The sequence below is a fragment of the Pleurodeles waltl genome, chromosome 1_2, assembly GCF_031143425.1.
Source record: "Pleurodeles waltl isolate 20211129_DDA chromosome 1_2, aPleWal1.hap1.20221129, whole genome shotgun sequence".
Taxonomy (NCBI): Eukaryota; Metazoa; Chordata; class Amphibia; order Caudata; family Salamandridae; genus Pleurodeles; species Pleurodeles waltl.
The window spans coordinates 297,211,709-297,239,249 of record NC_090437.1 but is presented as its reverse complement, the minus strand read 5'-3'; the positions used below and the strand labels follow the sequence as shown (position 1 = coordinate 297,239,249).

The window sequence follows — 27,541 nt, the reverse complement described above, 5'->3', positions numbered from 1 at the left end:
CACAAGCTTTTCCAAGATCTTCTCTGGCAAAAGTAAAAATGAGATATGATATAGGTCAATAGTTGTTTGTGTCTGCAGATGAAAGGTCTACTTTTGTTTAGAAAGAGGCCTTACAATAGCAGTTTTCCATTCCCCTGGGGTAGTGCCACGCAGGAGGGAACGGTTGAGTAGAAAGGCCTAACTCAGTTGTTTTGTTATTTTTGCAGGACCAAAATATAGTGATGACCGTGAATATTTGATGTTTATTACCATTTCTACTACTTCCCAGAGGAATATTTCCCTGAAGTCTGTCAGGTTGTTGGAAGACTTCAACGGGAAGGTGAATACTTCCAGGGATAAGTCACCTTCGCAAACTGTAAAAACAGGAGAGGACCTTTCTTCATACATGATCTTAGTGTTTATGAGCAATCAAATATCTTCATTTTTATAAGAAAAAAACAGACACTGATTGCAAAAGGATTGTGAAGGGAGCAAGAATAGTATAGGGCAGAAAGATCTAACTTTATTCTATAAAGATCTCTTGCTTCTTTGGGGCGCTTAGTAGGTAGCAAGTGTTGTTGGCATGTTTTGCTATGCAAATGTGTTTATAGACACAGAAGTCAGATAGCTAGGACTGCCAGGTAGATCGCTTGTACTTTAATTTCCCCTGCCTTTTGGCTTTTCTGGTCACAAATTTGAGTGCTACTACACTATGAATAATTGATGGCAGGTTTTATTGCTTTCCTTAAAGTATGGTGTTAAGGAAATTGGGGCCAGATGTATCAAAGGATTTTACCCATTCTATGTCTATGGAAAAAAATGTCTTCGTACATATGGCCCTTGGTCCTGTCTTGACTGATATTTCAAAGCGTTTTTTTAATGTCTAAATTAGTGTCAGATGTTTTATAAATGTGAACGAAGGAGGGGATTTCAAGAGAAGTTCATTAAATAAAAGGTACCATGTGCTTCTGGCTCATTGTTTCTACATCTCTGTACCTCAGTTCTGTTAAGTCCAAATTTGCTGCACATACTTTTTATATTAATTCAATGACTAAGGGCATGATTATGGGGTCAAGGCTAAATTCCAATCTGTGTGCAAACTACTGTTTCCCCAGGGATCATAATTAGGCGATGTTTGGTAATTATAGGTCAAACCTGCTGAAATACACTGTGTGAAAAATGCAGGGTAAAGGTTGAGACATATACAGCTTGGTGCGAGAAATCACCAATTCCATATGTAAATTCTCATTTTTACAAGAATATTTCAGTCAGGTGATACATACCACATCCACTAAATGTTTCTCCCAGGGATTCAGTATTTACTGAGTTAGATGAGTATCTCCCCACCATCCGCCCCACTCGTAATTGGGGTCTTAGTTCAGAAAAGTGGCTGGTAAATGTGTTCCCCGCACATATAAGTTTAAACATTCGGAGTACTATGATAAACACTGCAGCCCGCATTATTCCGCTGTTAAATTTCAACAGGTCAAAATTCACCAGGGTGAATATGTGTAGTAAGTTCTGATACATGCAGACATTGGTGTTGCACACATCAGTTCCACATGTTATTCCTCTTTTCCTGAGGAATTCTCAGAATAGGAAGTAATTACCAGACATGGTTAATATCTATCCCTTTTACGTACTACTTGTAATAAGTACCTTATCTAAAAAAAAATTTAATCAACACTCTATCATAAGCAGGAGTATCTGAAAGCATGTGACATCTATTAGACCTGTCAGCCTTATAGTGGCCTTCCCCCAGACATTTTGCCTTCGCCCCTCGTATTTTTCTGAAATTGTTTTTGTTGACCTTAGGACTCTGTGCACTTTACCACTGCTAATTAGTGCTAAAGTGCTTGTGCTCACTTCCCAAAACATTGTAAAATTGTCTTACACCTGATTGCCTTGTTTAATTTACTTATAAGTCGCTAGTAAGGCGTATACCATATACCTAGGGCTGGTAAATTAAATGTTAGTAGGCCTGTAGTGGTTATTGTGCACTTAGGTAGCGCCTAAAACCATGTTCCATGCCTGCCATTGCAGTCTGTTGGCAATTTCAAATGCCACTTCCACTTGGAAAAATAACTCCCTTGCCAAAGTTTAAACTCCCTTTTTAATAAATATAAACCACCCCTAGGGTAGGGCCAGGGCAGCTTATAGGGCAGGGTCCACAGTTATTAAGAAGTTGGGCATGGATGTTTAAGTTTTACATTTCCTGGTAGTACAAAACTCACAAATTTGTTGTTCACTTCTGTGAGGCCTATCTCTCCATTTTCATAACATTGGGTTACCTCATTACATCTAAGTGATAAGTTTTGATTGGGAGCAGGTAGGAAAGTCATGTTTGATGTCTGAGGAATTGTAATTTAAAATCTTCTTTATTGGTAAAGCTAGATTTTTCTGTTCTAATCATTTGGTGCTTACAGCCTGTTCCTCGGTCATATGACTGGGTATAGATTTGGCTTTTGTATATTTCTCCCAGACAGCCACACAATAGAAAGGATAGGTGTGGCTGGAGGGGCCAGGTATGATGGGGGAGCTGTACACAGCCCCACTCACACTTCAGTAGGCTTTGCTCTGCTCTTACAAGCTCTTACTAGCCTGCTATGCCTGCAGACAGACACACACTACTCTTGATAACAGCCAAAAGGCCGAGAAGCGATACTAAGCCTGCAAATAGATTGGGACCAGGGCAGGGAGGCAGGTAATTCCAAACACTTCTGCAACCCCAGAAACTTCAAAGAAGGCACCAGGTATTAAAATACGACCCTCAGACCCACTTTTCAGTTCATTTTCCGGACCTGCAGAAGGACTCTCAGAGAACTGCCTGGTGCTGTGGCCTGTTGTGTATTTCAGAAGATTGCTTTGCTGCACCTAGAAGGACTACTCTGCTGCCTGTAACCTCCTCTGAGCCCCACATGTCTTCCCTGCTGCTTGAGCCCTGCTTTTCTTGAACCCAGGACTTCCAGAGTGACTCCAAGGGCTAATTTGGTGGCCTCCAGCTCCAGGGGCAGAAAAGGTTCCAACCATTTTGAACCTGCACTTGACCCAGCCTGGGCAAGTCCTGGCCCTCCAAGCGTGCCCTCCCACTTCTGGACCCTTGGAAGTGGTGCTACAAATTCCCAGAAAGCTCAGATACAACCTATGGGACCAAAAGGTGCTCTGAGAACTGGAAGGAGACCGTGACCTACCTGCTCATCAATCCTCCCAAGATGCATCGCTGGTCAGTCTGACTTGGCGGCAGCTCCTACTATTTTCTTCTCCGTAGCAGAAAATCCTATTCAAAAGCTTCTCACAGAAATGGCATCTTCACTCATGGAGCCCTCGTCAGCTACAGCTTGAAGCTTCTTCCAGCTGGAGATTTTGGCATCCTCCTCCTCGAAAACTGCCAGCTGTCTTCTCCAGCTGAACTTTACCTTCTCATGCATTTTTCTTTAAATTTTCTTTGAGGTCTGAAGAATTAAGTGGAGATTGGGGCCAATTCACTACGTGTATCTAACCCATGCTCCATCATGGTCGGTCATAACTTTCGACTTTGCTCTGGTCTCTCATGACTAGATGTCTGTGGTTGGTGCTTTGATCTTTTAGGTGCTATTAGAATGAAGATTTACTCCAGTTCTACTGATTCGATTTTTGGAGGCAATTTATCAAAATTTCCTCTGTCTTTCTAAATTGGTGTGGGATTTTTCTTGTATTGTGTTTACACTTTTTTACTGTTTGTGTGCTGCATAAATACTTTACACATTGCTTCTAAATTAAGTTTACTGCTTTTGTGCCAGGCAGCCAGAGGGTAATCACAGGTTAATTTAGTGACTTTTTGTGGTTCACATTGACAAGGATTGTGGCTGTTGCTTGAGTAGGGTTTCACCCCTTCAACCAATAGCCCAATTTCTCACACTATCACTTATATGATGCATAAAGAAAACAGGCCCATTACCTTGGAGTCTGCCACTTTAGTTAGCCCTAATTCCATAATGACCTGGTTGATTCGTTCGTTTTTCTCCTTTCTGGTGACAGATGTTGGAAGCCGGAGTGCTGCTGAGAACTGCAAATTTTCTCTCACTGTTAGAGTCCCCAACACAATGTCATCCTACAAAGACAACGAAAAATAAATCAATGTCCATCACTGTGCCTTATATCCTTTTGATCATTAACTCTAAGGTCGAGTTTCTCATTTTAGCCTTATGTTTAGTAATTTGGTATACATTAGTAACAATAAAAGTTTCCTTTTTAGGTCTATCTCGACAATTTTTAAAAATATACATAGGGAGTAGTTTGGACTGGTACTCTCTCGCCTCATTCTATTGGTTGTTTGGTGTATCATTCCACCTCAAAAGGAGTGCATGCTTTGCACTGTATGAGAGACTGATTTACTTCTACAAAATACTGTCAATGATTACCCATTAAATTCGTTATATCATACATGCTCAGTATCAGAAAACAATTTTTTTCTGTTTTTCGTTTACTGCAGTAGGGTTTTTAGTGTTTTTGTCAGGACTTGAGTGCCAGCTTGATGTTATGATAACTACCCAATTGTCTTTTCCTTTTTTGTGTTTTGGTACAACAATGCCCCAATAATTGGCATCCTGTCTCACGAGACATACTTTGTGTGCCGCCGGTAGCTCATTTGATAAAACACCAATGTGCTCCCTCCATGATGAATCACCGTTCTGCTTGAGGAAGGAAGCATACAGAACACTGGAAGGTGAGGGATCAGTTCGCCACTGTTCCCCTGCTTATGCATTTATGCAGTACGCATCCTTATAGACTAGATGTGGTAGCTGTGGTTTTCTATTGCCGCGCTATTCTGTGAAGTATGGTATGTGAGAAAGAGCTACAAGCACTATGCTCTACAGGCAAGACACTAAACTACTCCGTTAGTGTCAAGGTCTGTGCATCACTAAAATAAGTTCTTTACTATTTGAAGTGTACTGTATTACGAAATTTGTTCGTTGTATGTTCCAGGTATTACCTTCATTCCACATACATTAGTATATAGTGTTCGTGTCTAAATTGGGCACTTGTCTACGAATCACAGTGTCAAGCCTGGCATCTGTTCTGCTCACACGCAGCAGCTTTCCTGCTGCCAGGTGCTCCTGTGTGCTCTCTATATATGCCCTTACCAATGTTATCGTGTTGCACCGCTACCATTACCACTATTACCACTACACCACCAATTATACCACACCACCCATGCTACTATCACCATTACCATCATCATCACTATTACAACCTCCCTTGTCACCACTGTTACCACCAAATTTACCACCATTACAACTATTCCCATTACTAGCAACATTACGATCACCACCCTTACCACCATCATTACTGACATGACTGTTAGCACCTCTGTTATCCTCAACACCATCATTTCTACCAATACAACCACACCCCTACCATTACCACCACCATTACAGCTACAATCACCACCATTCTCTCCTACCATCATTACCACCACCACTTATAATGGAGAAGGAATCACTGTCTTATCATGTGTCACAAGCTTAATCAAACATCTCTACTGAGGTCTTGATAATGTTGGATGACTTACTGCCCAGAGTGAAACACGTGTCACGTGAACACTGCCCTATATTATGAGGAAGTCTAAAAAGGTTTACTGACAACAATTAAAATAAATATATCCACATCTAAACTGATTAGGATAAGTTAGTTATTTAATCTGAACATCTCTTATCTCGTTCAAATGTAGAGGAACACCCTTACCCGTGTAGCTCTTTTAAATTTGGAGGTAAGGTCAAAATCATGAGATCTAGTACTCTTACCAACTCTTCACTTTTGACAAAAAATAACCATAGGTGTAGTGCCAAATTCACCAATTGCTGTCACGGAGCCTTGTTTCTCAATTAAAAAAATAATTTAACTAAAAAAATCCATCCTATCAATCAGTGTGCCCCCTGAAATCAACCATAGAGAGGGAGGCACAGGGGTCAGACAATTCCCCCTCTTCCCTCATTGGCAGCCCCCTCTGTGTAGATGCAGCAACACACTGCATCTAGCAGCAGGAGGATACTTTCCCCGTTTTCAAACACGAGCTGACCTGCCTCAGTCACAGATGGAGCCATAATTTCAAACAGTGACCACACGCCTACCACTAAAGTGTTCTCAGCGCAGGTGCAATGTGTCAGTTCACACCTGCACTCAGGACCGTTTGTTATTTAGTGCAGCTGGGAGCACTGATCCACGGTGTGCTGGCCACAGTGAGTTAAGGGTGCACCCTAAAGCAAACTAAGACAGTGCACCAGATGCGTATTTTGGGTTGCTTTGGAATCGATGTAAGCGGCCAGACTGTGAAGAGACTGTGCAGGAGTGGGAGAAGGACTTCCAAGAGATGGCCAGCTGAAATACTAGCTTCATTAAGAGGGAGCTCAGTGTTCGCTTGGTCATGCTTAAGAAGTTTTGCAGACATCACCAGAGAGTGAATGAGAGGACAGTCAGTCAGCAAGAATGTAACACCATTCCCGAATCTCTTTATGATGGTTATGAAAACCCAAAAGAGCTGTGTGGTGTGTCATCAGCATAAACATAAGGCTGTGTCTCTGCCTAGTCTAGAAGACTGGTTGTGACCAGGTTGAATAAAAAAGGGGACAATGTGAATCCTTTAAGAATACCATCATTGATAAATCTGAATTAATATTGGATGGGGGTTGCAACCAACAATTTTATTTCTGCCAAGACAAGTGTTAACAAACTTAGGTCTCTGCCAATCTGAAGATGTGGGTGTGTGGGTGGTGTTGAAGGCAGCAGAAACAACTAATATATTGCGTGTCATAGCCACTCCTCTCTCTAGCAGTCTATTCAAATAATCCAAAATCAACAGTATATCTAATTTAGTGTGCCCTACTCACATTGTAGGCACTTAGAAGCGTGTTATTCTCCACCGGTCTCTGAACATGTCCACAGGCAAGATGCTACAGGAATTTCCCAATAAGGCAAAAGTTAAGGGTGGTTTACTTCATAGTGATTTACCTGTAGCAGCTTTCTACATGTACTGCATTATCTCCATATTTAGAGAGTTGTTTAACTGTTATAAGTCAAGCTCTACAGTGAGACCCAGCTGAGCAGATGCAATCGGTTGAGTCCAAAAGAAGATTGTGTCAGGAAAAGATAATGAGTTAATTTGCAACTGTTAAATGATGGAATGTAGATGAGGTGTTTACAAGGTTGATATTCTGAATTAGTTGTTTAGTTACTGGTGATCTTTATTACTCTGAGTGCTGGTCTTCCTCGTCACAGTCCTTACACAAGCAATTTTATCTCCATATAAAGAAGTTGTTCACCGAATCAAGCACACAAAAGTATTTCCCACCTCGAAAAGGGCTTCCATTGTGAATAGGCAACCACTCCTCTCTTGAAAAGAAGAAGCAAACCCTTAACACTTCCTGTAGTTGTAAGTGATTCATAGCCAAATACTTCTCACACAGAGAATGGGAGGTGGAAACGCCGGATTCTAACGAAGAAGACAAGGGCTCAGAGTAATGAAGATTACCAGTAAGTAACCACATCATTACTTCCTCATCGCTCTTCCTCGTCCCAGTCCATACATAGAGAGCAAACGCCCAAGATGAGAAATTCAGCTACCAGAATAGGAAAACTCATAAATAGAAAAAAACTACTAAATACATGTGCATACCTAGTGATTTATTCGTTTTCAATTACTAACTACAAACTGCCCTTAGATCACGTTTCAACATTAGAAAAAATATATTTTTCAACCTGTTAGTGACGATGGTTCATGGAACTATGTAGCTGTGTTACAAATAGTGGTCACTGAGGTATCTTTAAATGCTGGAACCACCCCTGTAGATTTACCTTAAAGCAGGGCATATATGGACTTTCCTGTTTTTTCATATGAAAACATGATTGTTTGTTTTAACCATGGATTGACAGAGCCGAGAAAGTACGTAATCTCGTCCTGGACAAATCAGAAGAGACAAACAAATAATCTGCTTTCATAAAGGAAGCTGTCTTGGATAGCTTTATCACGAGACTTCTGTGAATATCTAATATTTGCAACCGTTCCTTATCAGGAGAGGATAGACAATGAAGAAATAGGTAGTACCAAATCTGGAGCACAATGAAAATAGAGGGCACCCCGGAAACAAAATTTTGACCTGGATGTAATATGACCATGACTGGAAAAAAAACAAAAAAAGCTTCTTAAAAGAGCTCCCAAGTTGCTCATTCTTCTCTCTTAAGATAGCGACCAAAAACAAAACTATGAATGGTAGGAATTACAGATGTACTGATGCTAGAAAATTCCAAAGATGGAGGTTGCCTGAAGCACCAAAGGGATATCCCATAATGGAGCAGAATAGTGGATAACTGGTCTTTTTAAAAACAAAAGGATAACAGTTGCCCAAATGATGAGTTTAAGTGGACGCATTCTGTTGTACAGAAACAAAAAACAGAAGTCCTAAGGGTTTGCATCCCTTTTTGTAGAACCGGGAAAATACTTGTTCACAGAGGAAACCATGATGGACGGGTAAAACCTTTGTGGTGGTTTGCTTGGTTAGATGGACAAGTTTCACTTTTTTCACAAAGCTTATAATTTCATTTATGCAACATTTATGGCAGCTCCCCCAATGTGGCAATTGTTCCAATGCCACTGCATCGTTTAATTATGGCACACCAGACTTTGACCTGATGCACTCCCATTGTGAACCTGAGAATGCTGATGGTAAGTACTGTACTTTCCAACATCATCCTCAGGCCAGGGGCGGATGCTGGTAATGATGACACATAGACTCAACTTCTGGGAAGAACGCTGCAACTATGGGAAACCAAATCAAAGCCAAATCAAAAGAAGGCATTCTATATTTCGGAATAATAACCTTACAAAAACGAAGGCCCATATTTATGCTTTTTAGCGCCGCATTTGCGCCGCTTTTTGATGCAAAATCGGCGCAAACGTACAAAATACAATTGTATTTTGTAAGTTTGTGACGCTTTTGCGTCAAAAATTACGCAAATGCTGCGCTAAAAAAGTATAAATATGGCCCTAAGAGTGCCAAGATAACAACGTGCCAACAGTTGCAATGAACAGAAAATTTGGTTTTTAAGATCTGCTGATTTTAATGCATGGGTTGGCAGTGCTGCGTGTGTGCTGTGAATGATGTGCATGCAGCCTGAGCAATGTGGGTGCTTTGAGCAGGTGATATGCATGTACTGTGGATGAACTGAAGTGTAGCTGTTAAAGTGCCCGCACTGCATGTCTCACATAGAGATGAAAGAACAGGAAGCAAAGCTGTGTAGCCACAGGAGGCTTGCAAGAAAAACACCCAACAGGCAGACAACTAACACACATTTTAGTGCAGTGAGCTGGAAAAAGTATAACTATTTAAAATCAGCTCTAGAAGCAAGATTCAAGATAAATAGAAGGAATTATGGGCCAGATGTATCAAAGGGTTTTTCCCATTCTGTGTCAATGGGAAAATGTGTTCGTACATATGGCCCTATGTTTCTGCAAATTAGTGATGCTCTCTGCAGTCCTGGTATTCATTTCCTGTAACAACCAATATCAGAGAGTGTCATTCGTTGTATTTCTTTAATTCGTCTGTGCTCTTGTTGACTGCCCCAGATGTCTGTCCCCTTTATCAAGCTGTACTGTAAACTGATTCTTGCTGTGAGGCCTACCAGCACATTTCCTCCAGTTGCTGGACACAGTCTCATGCTGGCCTCTCTTCATTGCTGGAGCATTTCATTGCTGGACCATTGACTGGGAGGTGTTGGGTTGCCTTGGATTCAATAGCTGAAGCCTGCTTGCCAGCCCACTGATTAGCATGTCAGTCAGAGCCCGTGGAGGTCGTGTAAACCCCAGAATGCTTTTGGTCACTGGGTTGAGAAGTCAGGAATGCAAGCAGCCAGTTAGGGCTTTCTACCACCTGTTGCTGTGCAACTTGTGCAGAGTGAATTAACTTATTAACAGCTACAGACCATGGAGGTTAACTGTTAAGGAAGCCTAAAGCTTTTGGAATATTTCAATTTAGTGAAACAATCCGCATTTCCCCAAGTGTTATGCCGACCCACTTTATTTATTGCAGATTTATATAGTGCAAACTCGATCTGAAGGTCTTACATTACATAAGATCAGATTTGTTTTTTTTCAGTTCTTTTAGGCACAGTATTATTACCCGATTTGCCTACAATCACAGACCGGTGAGCAGAGGGAAACCCTTAAACATGGTTCCCCAGTTCTAAAGTTGGCAGCTCTGGATGAAACCCACATCAGCTCTGATCTTTAATGCAGAGGTGCTTCCTTTTTTCTTAAAACATGCCATCATAAGGAATAAGGGCCAGATGTAGCAAAATAACATTTTGCGACTTGCAAATCGCGAGTACTTGCGACTCGCAATTTGCAACTCGCAAAATGTTATGCAGAAAGGTGTCTCAGACACCTTCTGCGAGTCGGTATGGGGTCGCAAAGACCCACCTCATTAATATTAATGAGGTGGGTCGCAAATTGCGGCCCCATACCGAGTCTAGGCACTCGCAAACATGGAGGCCTGCTGTCTTCAGCAGACCTCCATGTTCGTGACTGCTTTCAATAAAGCAGTTTTTTTTTTTTTAAGTGTAGCCCGTTTTCCTTAAAGGAAAACGAGCTGCACTTAAAAAAAAAAACGAAACCTTTAGTTTCAGATTTTTTTCAGGGCAGGTAGTGGTCCCTTGGACCACTACCTACCCTGAAAAAATATTTGTGGGCCCATTCACAAAGTGGAAGGGTTCCCATGGGGACCCCTTCCAATTTGCGAGTGGGTTACCATCCACTTGAAGTGGATGGTAACTGCGACACCATTTGCGACCGCATATGCGGTCGCAAATGGTATTGCATACCACTCGGAATCGCAAATAGGAAGGGAACACCCCTTCCTATTTGCGATTCTGAAATGCATATTGCGAGTCGGTCCCAACTCGCAATATGCATTTCTGCATAGCAAAGAGGCATTTGCGCCTCGCAAACGGCGATTTTCGCCACTATTTTGTCGCTCAGTCTTCGAGTCCCGGAAGAAACTTGCAAGCACAGCTAAACTCCAAGGGGGCCAATTTTCAGAGCCATTTCTTGTATTGTGCAACAACTACAAATTAATCCTGTTTCGCCACCTGCCTGGTCTCCTTAGCCAGTCCGGACATTTCTTCTTAGATTTTTATGTTATCAAATAGCATGGAAGCAGCACTAGGATTGGCTGGATGCTGGAGCAGGCAAACCCTGTGCTCCTCAGGAGACCGAGGGCTTGCAGCTGCAATGCCCTCCCCCCCGGCTCACTAACACTGCACGTAGGAGAAGCTTCAAGTGCGCATGTCGAGTTGGACGCAGAAAGGTACCCATCCAACCCGACATGCGCTCTGCTGTAAAATTCCACCCATGTCTGCCCACCCTGCACTCTCAATCATTCTGACTGACAATCACACCTGCCCTGAAATGAAAATATTGTGGCTGGCTGGCTGGGAAAAATAAACCTAAACTAAATCAATCCTAGATTTCTTTAGTACTGGAGCCGAGGGTGCAACAAATTAGGGTACTGCACGACGCTCCAGTGCATAGAGCATCTGCCCCTGGTGAGGTATACAGTGTATTTTTACGCTGTTCAATAGGGTGTCTGAATATGTAATTTAGTTTGTCATCTCTAAACATCATGACTATGCATCTTTCTTAAAGTTGCTGGATTGTGCCGATGCTGAGTGTCACGTAATAAAGAACCAGTGGCAGCATGTAACATTTTTAAGTGATGGTCTGTCAGTCCTGGTCTGATTTGCACTGTGAGAGTGAAGAGTGGATATCGGATTTGGGGCAAAAATGTAAAACATATCACGCTTCACACATAGTAACGGAGGTTCAATGTTATGTGCCTATCCACACATAGTTGATAACTTAGTTACTATGGGCCTGATTTAAAGTTTGACGGATGGACTCCCATCAGAATGGTGGAGGACATTACACGCACCATCCCTACAGTATCGTCTGTCAAATCTAGAGATGACTGCAGCCCAGTTATCATCTCTGTACCTTGAAATGAATTCCCTTCAGGGTACAAAATCGGCTATTGTGCATTTTGGCAGGCATTCACAAAGCTTTTAAACTTGTGTGTTTTTTTCAGAAACAAACTCCCAAATCTAAAGTGTTTTTTTCTGAAAAACAAAAAAACTAATGACCCCCACTCCCTGGGAGTTGTCTCCCAACGGGTGGGAGGTAATTTTTGTATTTATCTGCCCCTTACTACCGGGCTTTATCTACGGGTGAAGAACAGAAAAAAAAAGAATTACACAGTCCATCTTAATAGGACGTCCAATGTAATACCTTTTCTCCAATGGCCCCTACTTTGTGACCTTAATAAAAATGCACAATACATACAAATGTAAAGTGTGATTTGAAAGGAGAATGGACCCTTATTTTGAGTGTTTGTAAGTCAGTGTTTAAGTAAACATTGCCTTATTAACTCCGTCACAAACATTTCAAAATATCACTCTCTCTTGTTTTGTAAATGGAAGGAGCGCATGACGTGAAGGGGGTGCCCTTAAATTACATGGAGTCACCCGGTAACTTGTGGTGAGGAGTATTCGCTAATACCACCCTACAGACAAAAGGTAATCTACATACTCAAACACAAACCCACCTCTGTCTCATCGTGTCCTGCTCTGGAAGACGGAAGAGGCTGCTCTGCAGATCAGATGAACAGCGCCGCACAGCAGCAGGAAGAACCCGAAGGTACGCAAGCCCAGGCTCCTGCTGCGCAAGGGGATTGACTGGACCAGACCAGCATGGGTGGCGTGGCACTCAGACAGAAGAGGAAAGAACCACAGGGGCCTCTTGTCTACCTTGATACTAGAGCTGCTGAAAATTTTAATAATAATAATCATGATATACTGCAGTGACTCTAATAACTGACACTCACCTTTCTTGTGGAAAAAACTTAAAGCACTGCTCTTAGCAGCAGAGGGGGGCCTAGAGGACTACAGCCCCCATCACCCTTAGTGGCAGGAGCCACAGCTCTGCGCCCCACCGGGCACTCTTCAGGAGCCAGCGCCGCCCGCTGCTGTGTGGGACAAGCGCGGGCGCAGCCAGGGTCAAGACCGGGCTAAGAATGGGCCCATCTTCACCTGTCATCGGCTGGACAAGGCTACGCTGGGCCACCCCCCTAAACTGTTCACACACTCTCTCACCTACAGCAAGTGACACTTCATTTGATAAATAGGTTTGCAGCTTCCAATTGCTGTTAGTCAGTGGCTCTACAAGAGCTGAGATTATTTTTTATTGAATCGCTTATGCTTTGGTACATGGGGAGAGATGGGTAAACGGAAGGCAGCAACTTCACAGGATAGTTTTAGAGGTAACTGTACATTAGATGGCTTCTTACAAAAGGCAGTGGGAGCCAAAGAAAAGGAGATTGAATCTGCTGAACGACGATTGTCCATTGCAGCTCCCCGGCTACCTCTTCCTCGCCAGCCCAGTTATTGCTGACACCTCAATAAGCCTTAAGGGCTAACCAACAGGGAGTTAAGCAAGATGGTTGTCAAGAGATATCAGACACCCGCTTGACTGATCTATCTAGAGCAGAGCTCCTGCCGGTTTCATTGGGCACTTCGGTCAGTGTAACAGATATCCCATATGTTAAAGGGAAAAGAAAACGAGGTGATAATTCCCTAAAGAACAAATGTGCACATACTGTGGGCCCCCACAGCTCTGAAATTGAAAGTGGATTGGCTGAGAGCCTCGCTCCAGGAGGATCCTGTCAACGTAACTGTCCTAATAACAGAGCATATAGTGGAAGAGTTAGCCAAGAGATTGCGTCCTATAGAGAACCGCCTAATATCTGAGAAATTGGGGGGGGGTGCTCAACTATTTAAGTCCAACGATTTATTGCCCCACAATCTCCTCCCTACAGCTCCAGCCTCAGAGCAATTCTATATTGTCTGGGTTACAGGATGGGGCTCTGCTGTGCCAAGAGAGAACCTCATCACATCTTGAAGTATATCGCAACCTTGCCCCCAAAAGTGCCTCTGCCGGACTGTCCATGAGAAAAGACCTGGTTGGATGCCCCAGCCAGGGTTTGGGGATTATCATTTTGGAGACGCAGCCACTAATAACATGGGAGAAAATGGTACCAAGTCAGTGACCAAGGACGACAGGGTGACTTCTAAACGTCAGGCTGCAAATACCCAGAAGATGGCAAGAAGTAGTGATAGACTTCACAGGGTTCTACATCTTCCCCTGGAGGTCAGCCCATATGTGGTAGTGATTACTAATGTACCCAGGTTACAGATAAGTAATTCAGAAACTTATACAGAACTGAAAAACAAAGTCATTAAATGGTTACATATTAATGCCAACATCCCATTTTCAATGGTGTCTTCAATACTAATGGTGAGGAGGGTGGTTTGGGTGGGCTGTCTGAAGAGGTTCTGTGAAAGAGATTGTATTGTTGTCCTGCTACAGTTAATCAGATCTTTCTAAATTGTTGAAAAGTTGGTTCACTGCCTAGGGGGCTTTTTCTATGCAGACTCGCAGCATTTTGTCCCCACACAAGTTTCTTCTTCACTGAGGAGGTGGAAATTGGCTCAAGAGGCCCTGTTAGTTCTTGTGTCCAAAATGCTGATCCCCCCTCTCCAACAGATTGTGTGTAGGCAGATTCCATCCACATTGTCTGAAGTGGACTGTATCAAAGATGGGGCTAAGCACAGGCCACCAGGAGGAGGGCGGGGGGTCGATAGTAGCCTTTGATGTGCCTGATGCTCCTAGCTACGGAGATGTTTGTCCGGAGGTTGAACTGATGCAAAAATTTATTCCAGTGGGTTTACCTCAGATTCAATCACAAACATTGTCCAAGAAGCCAGTCTACATTATCACTTGGAACATAGCAGGGCTAGAAGCCAAAATGTCCATCCCACAATGTTTTTTTTTTTTATAGACGAGCATATGATTTGCCTATTCCAGGAAACGTGGGCCATGGAGACCAAGCATAGACCAGGATACAGAAGCTATTGGGTTCCAACGAACAGGGTGTCTTCCGGTAGACCCTTGGGGGTTTACCTATTTGGCTCAGTGGCTCCCTCAAGTGCCAAGTGAAAGAATTGGTTATGGGTTGTGCTGACTTACAGGGCTTTGTTCTGTCTACCCATAACGAGCAACCGCTACTACTAGTAAACATCTATAATAGGAGTGTTGGAAGAAGCTGTGAATCCAAAGTTCTAAGTGCTCTGGATAATATGTTAGCCACTAGAAAGAGTGCCCATTACAGTATATCCTGAATGATGGGACTTTAATGCTACATTTGAGCCTTATCCATTGGTGCAGGAGCTTTATCTAGAAGAGGACATTCTATAGGGTATCCCACAATTACTGAAGAGCAAAGGACACAGACTAACTAGGGCGGCACTACAAATTGTTAATATCACGCTTGCCCTCGGCCTTCGAGCATGTAATGGGCGCTCTCGCTCAGATGTAAATCCCTCTCCTACATTTAGATGAGGGACATGTAGGAGTCATATTGACTACTTCTTACTAGATATAAGCTTGTGGGTATATATGGAAGACATGGTGGTAGTGGAGCACTTGTAAAGCGACCACGATCCACTGATACTTACTACCAGGAGTTTGCTACCTGTAATTGGGGCCCCTGTTTCTAAGGATTTCGATCGGCATCTCACTATGACAAATAATAGACGGAATGTTAAGTGGGAAACGATCAACTCTTCCCCGTGTGTCATTGCAACCATGTATAGATTACTGGTAAACCAAATGGAACTCGTGCTCCAATTCGGGCAGGATGAGGAAAGGATACTGGCTGAGCATTTGAAATTATTTGATTGCCTGAAAGAGCTATTCGTTAAAGAGTCTACAGGCAAAATGAGAATTAAGTGTAATAATAGGTGGTACAGTAGATCTTGCAGAGAAGCTAAGGATAGGTTACTGAGGGATCTTAGAAGGGGGACTGGAGATCCAATTAAACAATTGAGGAAAAACTATAAGCTGGAGTTGACCAAGGCACCGAGAAGCTGGGAAGAGAAGTGTTGAATAGCCCTTTCAGAGGCAGCAAGAAACAAGGATGCCAGTAAGTTTTGGAAATTGGTTTCAAACGAAAGTGGGGAATTCCAGCATCTGTCTGGGCATCCCAATTCTTCCAGATGAATGGGTCAAACACTTCAGTTCACTCTACTCTGGGAGTGATGAGATTGATCCCTCAGAGAAGAGTGATAGTAGGGAAGAGAGTGTATTCCCAACTAAGTTTTCCTTAGCTGAGACCAAGGTAGCAATATCTTCTCTTAAGTGTGGCAGAGCCCCAGGCCTCGACAAAATACCGGGTGACCTCTACAAGTCAAATCTTGACATCTGGACACCTTACTTAAATAAGGTCTGTAATGCAGTGGCTGCAGGTGCGCCCATCCCCTATACCTGGAAAGGGGCAGTAATAGTCCCCCTCTACAAGAAGGGAAATCCTAGTAATCCATCTAATTATCGGCCTATAAGCCTGTTAGATAACCTCCAAAAAATGTTTGCAAAGCAGATTTTGAACCATTTGGAGGAGTGGATTGAGGAGAGCACAGTCATTTCGAGTTTGCAGGCAGGATTTAGGCCTGCAGTTAGCACACTTGATCAAGTGATGAGGTTTATAGCAATCAGATGGAAGACGGTGGATATCGATGGGGGGAACTTATATGTTGCCTTCATTGATCTCTGTGCAGCCTTCGATCTGGTTCTCAGACATAAGCTGTGGGTACACATTAAGCAAAATGGGAGTTCCTAGTGGACTCTTGATCTTAACTGTTCGACTCCATGAAGGCACTTTTGCCCGAATTAGATGTGGCAGGGATGGTGAACTGACAGATCCAGTTATCACTGAGAGAGGGGTGCGGCAAGGCTACGTTCTTGACCCCACCCTCTTTCTCTTGTACATTAAGAACTCTATTAAGTATTTAAATAATTGCATGAATGACTCGCCATGGTTGGCTGATCGGAAAATTCTGGGGCGGCTTTATCCGGAGGATACCATTATTATGGTGAAATCACCTATGAGACTACAAAACGTAGTCAATCAGCTTTGCCTGTTTTGTAAAGACTTTGGGCCATATTTTTACTTTTCGACGCACAACTGCGCCAACGCATTATTAAGCACCAAAAAGCACGTAATGAGACAAAAGAATGCAAGGAATTAAGAGTTAGGGGCATATTTGTACTCTGATTGCACCAAATTTGCGTTAATTTTTACGCAAATTTGGCGCAACCTGAACTCCATATTTATATTTTGATGTTAGACATATGTAGCATCAAAATATTGGACTTTGCACCATTTTTTCGATGCATGAACCGACCTTGCGATATTGAGATGCAAGGTAGCCGTACCCATCCAAAAAATAGTGTTAACCCTGCTAGCGCGCCTGGTCCTTAGTAAGTAAACTTACAAGGGGACGCGTATAGGCCGATGAACCTTTTGGTTTGCATGGAGTATCCTAGCTATGTAGTAATCGATGAACATCAATTATCATTGTAATCAATCAACAACCACTAAGAGAATCATGAGACAATGTATCAACATTTCATTAATAACCACAACTCAATTATACGTTTCATCAATTTTATTTCCCTATTAGTTACAATACTAAGGGCCATATTTATACTTTTCGACGCACAACTGCGCCAACGCAGTTGTGCGTCAAAAAATCTAACGCCGGCTAACGCCATTCTGAAGCGCCATGCGGGCGCCGTATTTATTCAATGACGTTAGCCGGAGTTAGCCAGCGGAGCTGCCTGGTGTGCGTGAAAAAAAATTACCCACACCAGGCAGCGCCGGCGTAGGGGAATATGGAGCTTGGGCGCCAAAAAATGGGGCAAGTCAGGCTCAGGCAAAATTTTCGCCTCAACCCGATTTGCGCCATTTTTTTTAACTCCCAACCCCCATTGAAATGACTCCTGTCTTAGCAAAGATAGGAGTCATGCCCCCTTGCCCAATGGCCATGCCCAGGGGACTTCTGTCCCCTGGGCATGGTCATTGGGCATAGTGGCATGTAGGGGGGCACAAATCAGGCCCCCCTATGCCACAACAAAAAAAAAATTACTTACCTGAACTTACCTTATGTTTCCTGGGATGGGTCCCTCCATCCTTAGGCGTCCTCCTGGGGTGGGCAAGGGTGACAGGGGGTGTCCCTGGGGGCATGGGAGGGCACCTCTGGGCTCCTTCCGAGCCCACAGGTCCCTAAACGCCTGCCCTGACCAGGCGCTAAAAAACGACGCTAAAGCGGCTGGACGTCATTTTTTTTGACCCGCCCACTCCCGGGCGTGATTTTTGCCCGGGAGTGTAAATACGTCGCACATGCCTCTGAGTAAATTTTTTAGACGGGAACGCCTACCTTGCATATCATTAACGCAAAGTAGGTGTCCACGCTAAAAAGTGACACAAACTCCATGGACTTTGGCGCTAGACGCGTCTAACGCCAGAGTATAAATATGGAGTTAGTTTTGCGTCGAATTTGCGTTAAAAAAAACGACGCAAATCCTGCGCAAACGGAGTATAAATATGCCCCTTTGACCTTGAGGTCAATGCCGGGAAAACAAAATTGATGATTTGCTGTCAGGGAAAGAAGAAGATGAATGCTAGCATAACAATTAATTCTGTCATTCTAGAAAGAGTCAATGAGATCGACTATTTGGGGATCAGATTGATGGATTGGGTACATGGAATACACACGTTAGTAAAAGTGCCCATATCATATGTCACAGAGAGGGACTTTGGGCTGCAAAGCTAAAGCTCCATTAAGTCCCCCATTAAACCCCATTGTGGAAATCTATAAGGCCCAGGCTAGGGGAGCCACCCTATATGGAGCAGAATTGTGGGGCTTTAATAGCCAGCAGAACATCCTACAAGTCAAAGAAAACAATTTCATCAGATACATAGCTAGGCTGGGGAAGGGCACCCCGTTAGTACCTTTAAGACTGGATCTTGGGTTGAATAGCATTGAAGACGATGTAGCCCTGAAGCCCCCCTTATGTTGGATGTGGCTCTGGAAGACAGAGGAACTGGAACCTTTTAGGGAGGGAATCAGAGACTTATTAGGGAATTCAAGCTGTTTAGATAAGGTTAGTGTGATGTGGAAAATGAAATCGGCTTGGATCAAATTAGGCTTCCACCAGTTTTGGGGGAACCCTGAATCGATCCCGGCCGATGCGGCCATGCTTGTCAAGCAGAAATATTGGGGGAGGGGAAATGATCGGATTTCCCAGAGGAGCAGGTTGGGTCGCTTATCATCAGAATGTTTGCTTGTCAAGCAAGAGCCACAGACTGAACATTACTTTGACCTGCCCATACCAGCCTATGCTTGTTCCCTATTCCTCCAGAGTAGATACGGTATCCTGCCTGTTAATGTTTTCACCGCTCAATGGTCATCAAACAGTTCTGAAGATAACAAATTCAAACTGTGTCAATTATGTGTGGAATTAATCAAACATTTTCTTTTTTTCCGTCCTAAATATAAGATCCCTAGGATAAAATGGACTTTGCAAAACTTTGTTTCTCTACAACTGAGCTACTGGCTATAGAATTTGTAAAAGCGACACATCTACAGTGGTAGTAAGTGCTGTTTCTAAATATCTGTTGGTTTCCCGGTCTACCCATCGTAGAGCCATTAAAGCACTTGGAAGGGACAGCTCAGAATAAGAGTTTTTAGCTGCGATGGTTCAGAGCCCTCATAGAATTTGGATGGGATGGCTCAGGATAAGAGTTTACATCTGCGTTGTTTTGCACAGGGCTATTGGCACAGTCTCAAAAGCATGAAATAAAATTTTCTTATATCTCTGTATCATCATCAATGTTTAATGCCTATTCAATTCACAAATGTGGCACACCAACAGGGGCAGTAAGTGCTAAGATAATCACTTGTCCTAGACTGGGTCTAGCTTTCAAAGCACTTGGTTGGGATGGTTTATAATAAGAGCTTTTATATCTACAAAGGTTTGCACATGGTCACTATCCAAGGCTCAAGCAGGAATGGTTTTTATTTGGTTTTATTTGATGGGGATTTTAAGATTGTATTGATCACAGCCTATGCCAATTATTTGAGCATTTATATATTTTGAGATGTATAGTATCGTACTGTAGTTTTAAAGCTGTTGTTACTACAAACTTGGGGAGTTCCCAAACGATTATGTATAATATTGTATAAGATGTATTTTACACTGAGATTTTTAACTTTTGTCTTTTTAATTGTGATTCTTGTTTGACTATGTGATTTTATGTTTCAATATGCCAATAAACATACAAAAAAACACTCTCTTAATCTGGGTAGTAGTAGGATTTTGCAGGTCCATTTTAACGGTGGGCGGAGAGGTCATTATTTCCCAGTCTCCTGCTGCAACACATTTATTGATAGATTTTAATGCAAAGTTGACCTCTTTGACAATGGAAAGCAGCTAATAAAACTTAATATTGTCAAATGATGATCTACTGTGTTTTCTATTACCACAAAGGACATATTGTTAAACTTTGAAGCAAGTCCTCTTGTGGAGGGCCCCACTTCAATTTGTTAAGCCCAGACCTGCAAAAACTTCTGATGAGTAATTTTTTTGTGCATCCAACTTTTGCTACCACAAGCAACAGTAAGAAAACCATCACCAGGCTATCTGCGACAGTAACTGATGAAAAGGGCATCATTTAAGTATCTGCATGCGTTGACAATGTGAACCCTTGCACATCAGTGATGTTAGTAGGCTCATTGGGATGCAGTATCAGTCCCTGTGATATCATCAAGGTAAATGGTTGGGTGTTGCCACTTTCTTTTATGTCATGAGGAAGAATAAAAGGAAGTATGATGTCACCTCTGCCTTCCCTATGAGTTTGGTGAAACAATGCAGATCCTTTCAGATGCTCACTGTCTATGAGCTTTGAATGCCTACAGCCTAGAAAATAAATATTTGAATGTATTAAATCAGTGTGCACTCTAAAGGTTTTGCTTGCCTGTACGACGTAGCCGGAGATGCATGCAAAGTTTGGAGGCTGAGGGGCTCCATCAATTAGGACGTCTCCGCTGAGCCCATGGGGATCTTTTCTGGCAGCCAGGATATCCAGCAATCTAAAGGTATGCAAAAGATTCTACATTTAAGAAATGCTTTATTTATGTTCTTTGGTATTCCTCTGGAATTCAGAGTCACAGAGAAGAGACCTGCAGCATCACAAATTAGCCATCTGTTTTTTCATAAAACATTTTTTCACCTTATTTGCAACAGAGTGCTATCTCATCTGTTATCAAATTCATCATTCAAAGAGTTTCCTAATTATTCTAAAAAGTTACTTCTTAGAATTTTACCGAATGAGTGTATCTCTATGGCCTGACCTAAAGTGCTCTATAGCACTACCACCCTGAAGAACATGTACACACAGCTGACATTCTTAAATAGCTGCTGGACTGTGCAAGGGACTTGGGAGAAGATGTGGATCTGTCATGTTTTCTTCATGACTCTTTCTTGAATTTCCAACCAGCACAGCAGTAGTGCAAGAGTGCTCACCTGTTTTGTGACGTAGAAGAGTGCTGTGCTGTTTTCTACATGGGCCACCGCCCCGCTGAACCATCAATGGTCCGAAACCTTAACCATCTGCCATGAGGCCCTACCAATAATCTGAAGAGTGGCTTGTGACCGGTAGAAGTGAATGGAGTAGCTGGAAAGGTTGTTCCTGCCATTCCAAACTTGGGACCAAGAATTAGTGGACTGAGATGAGCTTTGACTGGCATTTTTCTAGACAGTCCCGGTGGTCTGCCAAATGGTGTTGTAAGGAACACACACGGAGCATGACGTGTGGCACCACTCACTACAGGATAGGCGGAGTCCCTGAAGACTCTGAAACCACAGGATGCCATAATCTTAATGATCGAGACGTGATCACTGCATGTCCTCCAAACCTCCCTTTCACACATCCAATGGACCATAAAAGGGGAAACCTGAAAGACTGTGAAAGCTAGGGTGAAGAACCAAAAGTCAGAGGACTAGGAAATAAAAGTTAAGAGTAGGTGGCGGAAGGAGCAGAAAGTCAGGAACTCAGAGTGTGGCCAATTTATTCTAACTGCTGCAAGAAGGAAAGAAGGGGGAAAGGTTGAAAAAAGGAGAAAAACAAAGTACAGAAGAGAAGAAAATAGTTTTGAAGAAAAACAATTATTGAGGTGAAATAATGGAAGTGATCCTCAGTTTATATGGGGTTGAGGACCTGTCAGGGCCCAGTTGGGAGCACAGGGTCTCAGTGATGAGTCCAGGATTGTTAGGGATAACCCTGACAGTGTATGTGGTGACCTTGGGGGGAAAGGAGTGAGGATTACCGCAGAGACAGCAGAGTGCCCATTGGGCACTGGGTTGTTCTGAGACCGTCCTCAAGAGCTCGACTGCTCCCACTCTTCCTTCCATTGGGAACCTTGGCAAGAAGCCTCCACTGTGGTCATTGTCTTCTACATCACATTTTCCATGCAGGATTACATCCTGCAGGTGACTGATGGTGCATCCTGCAACCTGAGTAAACATCCTTGTGGTTCACCCATAGGCAATCTTATGCCGGTGCCCTTCAGTGACAAAAGTAAGGACTGTGGGTACTGGGAAAAAGCCTCACAATGCCAAGGAGTCCTCTAGCCTGACCAAGGACTGGCACTAGAAAATCCAGCAGCCAGAAGCGCGGGACTTGAGCACATGCTGGTTGAGTCCTGGGACCAGGTACACACTAGTTGAGTACCAAGGTGTTCCAGGACCACAGTGACAAGTATAACAGAGGTAGGGGTAGGACTAAAACTTCCACTCTCTGGATGAAAGATACATTATGAACCCATCAAGTCAACACTTCATGAGAACTGGCATTTTTCAACAGGGCTTTGTATTAAATGTTTTACAGATTTTTTAGGGAATTCAAGGAAAGAACTCTCCATACATATTATAACGTAACAAGATGTGGACTTATAGTCACAAACAGCAATATGACCATAACAGCATCTCCCTGCAAGGCTATACTAGTGTGGACAGTGTCAGCATTTCTCAGTTGGGCTGCCTTGCTTTTGATGTTACAGTGCCAGTATTCAGCAGTTAGTTTTGCTGTACTTTTAGTGAAACAGCAACTGCACCTCTAAGCAAAGCTGCTTTACTAGTAATGGACAGTACCAACTGAGTGGCAATACATTTTAGGTGAGGGGAGTGCTAGCACATTTCAAGGGCTTTTATAGTAAAATAAAACGCAGAGTACGTTTATCGTCATGACAGAATGCACATGTGTTTTTACAAAGTAATCCTGTGCTGCAGATTAAATTGTGTTTTTTTCTCTTTTCAGTTTTTTTGATGCCCATGTTTTATGCACTAAAGGGCCGATTGAAGAAAAGTGGTGCTGCACTTACTGCAGCGCCACTTTTCTTGCACCCCTTAGCGCCCCCCTACCTTCACCATGTGCGCACCAAATTTAAAATATGGTGCACCATGGTGCAGGGTAGGGGGCAATAGCATCATTTTTTTAACGCTATTGATGTAGTCTGCTGGAGTAATGCCAAAATGTTGGCGCTACTCCTGCAGAGTGCAGAGGGGTCCATTATAAATAATGGAAGCCCACTTTTAATGCCTACTCTGAGCAGGCATTAAAAGTGCCTAAAAAATGGCACAAGCATATCTCTTTGATTTCCTTGCGTCATTTTTTGGGCTCCACTAATGGGGGAACACCCCCCCTTGCATACATTATGCCTGACGCAGGCATAATGTGGCGCAAGGGTTTACAAAGTGGTGCAATGTATGCATTGCTCCACTTTGCAAATATGGTGCAGGGAAAAAGCCACTTTAGCCCCTCCTTAGCGTAAAATAAATGACGCTATGGCGGCACTAAGGTGGGGCTAGGGGCTCTTAAATATGTTCCTGTGTCTGTCTTGGTGACATGCACAGGTGAATGTTTCTGCCTTCTCTGTTTTTCCGGCTATCCTGCTAGCATAATGCAGAGAAAACTCAAATGTGGTGATTAGAAAACACAGTAAAAGTGCTGTCGAGATGTAACTAATGTAGTTGAACAAGTGTTAGAAAAAGCGCCGAGTATTTCATTTCAGTTGCATTCAGGATATCACAGGATGAACAGTGCCACAGTGTTGTGATCATGGCTTTCCTCTGTACTTGTTCCCAAATGATTTGCGGGCTTAGATTTGTCTTTTATTCTAATCGAGCAATCTCATTGGTGGCTCTTTATGACTGGACCCCAGCTCTGCCAAGCAATTGGCAGAACATTTTTCCATTTGTTTCCATGCTTCTCTTAGGATTTGCTTCAGTTGCAAGCTTTGAGATGAGATGAAAGGCTCTTTCATCCTAGCGCTTATCTGTTTCTGTACTCTAATGCAGTTGCTTGCCCTAAATACTGGAGCTTTCTGGTGCTGTAGGTTTGGTAACAATGCCTGACATCTTATAGTGTCTGATGTAATGCCAGAAAGGTTCTTTGTGAAGAACCTCTCAGGCACATATTCCAGTGTGCATCTTTAATCAAGGTGATGGAATTACAAATCATAGCTGCTTTATCACTACCACCCTGCTGTTGTGTACCCCGAGTGTTTTGTGGTCACACTCGTAGATTTCCCAAAGCCTTAAAGGAAAACAATGGCATTCTCGGTGGAAATTAAAACTGCTAAGTGTCTCTCACCCCCTCAATGTGCTATACCAGTTTGTAGACAGGGTGTTAAAGTCAGACAACCCTGCCAAAGAATGTCTTACATCTGCAGCTCATTTAGCAGAGTCCCATCTGAACCCCAGAATTAGTAAAGATACAAATAACGGTATTTAGTAATGTATTAGAATTTATTAGCAGCTATTCTCATGTAAATCAGATGAACAAGAATTATCATAATAATAAACATCAAGACAACTGAAAGTAACACGTGTGAAAGGTTGACATCCCAAACATTGTTCATCAGATATACCTACCCTACTAGGGTTATCCCTAACTATATTATGGTTAGCTGACTTAGCCCTTGCCATATCAGTCTATTATAATATTTGCAGGGTCACTTAATGCCCCCCAGATAACTATATCTGGCAGAAGGCCTCAAACTGGAGTGTTGACTTTCAGCATCTCTCCTGTGGATAGGGTCTTTTATAGACTATTCATGTATTACGACTTCGAAAGAAATAGAGGGCATCTCCTGCTAGAACACTTCTTCAATACTTCTTCAATTATGTTTTTAGAGAGCACCTTGAAGCTGCTGTGGTTTATCTTTTAGATCCTTTATATCTTGGTCCCTGTGCTTGCAGATCTCTAGCTGGAGTAAACTGTTGCAAAGGAATAGAAATATCCTTCTTTGTCTTTGCAATGTAAGCACAGGAACGTCAATTCACCAAAAGGTCTGGGATAGCAGAAGTTACATCACTAGCCATTTGACCTTTACGTTCACATACATGCTTACACACATACTATTGGGAGTCAAAGGTGATTGTGGACTTGCGGACACCGCAGAGAGTTTTTTTTCCCTATCTGACAAGTCAAAGGACTCGGATGAAGAGATCCCATTAACAGATATTGACTCAGAATGCAGCTCTCCAGGCAGTATTTGGGGGTCAAACAAATTGACTTGCAGAAGGAAATCAATTGAACGGTTTAGTACTGGGGCAATCTGGGGATAATGCCCAGGGGGGTGCAGCCAAATGATCCAGAAGGTGTAGGGGAACTTCAGTGGGACTATACGGCCACCCAGCAGGCATTTTCAAAGATTGACAGCTCTAATGATATTCCAACAGGATCTATAATGGGGCTCTCAGAACAGGCCAGGGTCCCCTTTCTGGAACTTATTTACTGTACCATGTGTCAACACCAGGACAGTGCGCGCTCTACGGGCATCTAGAATGCAAAAACCCAACACTCGCAAGATAATGTAATTTATGCATTGTGATGATGTGTTATTGTTTAACCTTTTGCATTGCAGAATTCCATCCAAAAGATTCATTTTTAAGGTGCTTATAAATACTGTACATTAGCAATGTATTGCTGCAGACATTCAGAGTGTGTTAGGGTGTGGTCCCTTTCCAGGGCCTTCTAGAGACTTTCCCTACAACATGCCTGGGCGTGGTTCTAGGCTGGACCAAGACTCTATAAAAGAGAGTCAGCCCAACTTCCAGTGCTCACTATTCAGAGGTCCCGGTGCAGAGCAGCAGCTTCTTCCTGAGCTCCTGTCCCGGCGGCCTATTTGGATTTTCCAGTCTTCTGCACTCATCTCTCATTGGTGATCACTGTTTCCAGGCGGTAAGACGGTGTTTGGACGTTTCCCAACACCGTAATTGAGAATTTTCATATTCTTGATTTTAATTCTTAAATGAATAACAGATTACTTGTGCGCTGCCATTTTTTGACATTTGTATGGTGGTTTGCAAATAGGGAGGACGTGCAATTTATTCCATAAAGATTTGACTTCGTTATTACATGGTTGTTCATTGCGCGCTGATATTTCTTGACATTTACATGATGTTTTACGAGTTGTCAAGACGTGCAACTCGTTTCATGAACATTTAACTTTGTTGTTCATTGCGCGCTACCTTTTCTTGACATTTACATGGTGGCATTCGAATCTGCGAAACGCGCGATTCACTTCTCGTGTGTAATCCATGCTGTTCATTGTGCGCTACCATTTTCTGGCATTTACATGGTGGCATTCGAATCGGCAACATGCGCGATTCTTTCCTTGAGTGTTTTTTCATGTTATTCATTGTGCGCTACCATTTCTTGGCATTTGCATGGTGGCATTTGAATCGACAAGACGCGCGATTCTTTCCCTGAGTGCTTTTCATGTTGTTCATTGTGCGCTACCATTTCTTGATATTTGTATGGTGGCATTTGAATCGTCAAGACGCGCAATTCTTTCCTCATGTATAAATAATGTAAATTACTGTGCGCTACTATTCTAAGACATTTTCTTGGTAGCATTTCAAGGTGACACGTTGCGTGATTTATTCCTTGAATCTACGTTGTGTGATTTCATGGTGCACAATCCTTTATGTTGTTTAATACTCATATAAAAATCTGCAATGTGCGCAATTCACTTCCCAATGTTTTTTCTGAGATGGACACAACAATACCAGAATTCTAGATGTAATGCTGTGTGTTCCTGATATGTATTCTTAAAAGGAGATTCATATGGTTGTTTAGAAATTGCTCAGAGTGTTTCCTGATTCTCATGCTAAAGAAAGTACTCGAATCTGAAAGTCCTATTTTACTTTTCCTGTTTCCTCCTCAGGTATTCGGTCATCTAAAGCCTAGTCAGTTTTAGGACTATTCTAGGGTTGTTCATGTTTTTTGGAAAAGACGAAGCTTAGAGTTGTAGCATGGTACTGAATTCATGAGATGTAATTTTGATGTTGTGTTTTAACCTTTTGCTTCCTACAGGTCTCCTTCCCAGCTGTTCCCGTCCTAAATCCCTTTTCCCCACTTGGACTCTCTTAGACTCTGTGATAAATCTTATCAGAGTATTGGAGCTGTCTTGTGGTGGAAGTGTTGGGAACGTGCACAGACCCCGAGGATCTGGTGACACTGACACCATGGTACATAACCATGAACAGGCTCAGAAAGAGAGCGGGAAGGCTAAA

At 42.8% G+C, this 27,541-nt stretch overlaps 1 protein-coding gene across 1 annotated transcript in view; it reads right to left on the bottom strand.

Moving 5' to 3' along the window:
- Positions 1 to 27,541, bottom strand: part of LOC138254106 (broad substrate specificity ATP-binding cassette transporter ABCG2-like) — a 319,412-nt gene that overhangs the window by 138,264 nt on the left and 153,607 nt on the right. Inside the window, exons 6-7 of the mRNA XM_069205808.1 lie at positions 20,937 to 21,051; positions 3,917 to 4,069 (exon numbers count right to left, since the gene is read on the bottom strand). Of these exons, the coding sequence (XP_069061909.1) occupies positions 3,917 to 4,069; positions 20,937 to 21,051 (268 nt within the window). The remainder of the gene's footprint in view (positions 1 to 3,916; positions 4,070 to 20,936; positions 21,052 to 27,541) is intronic.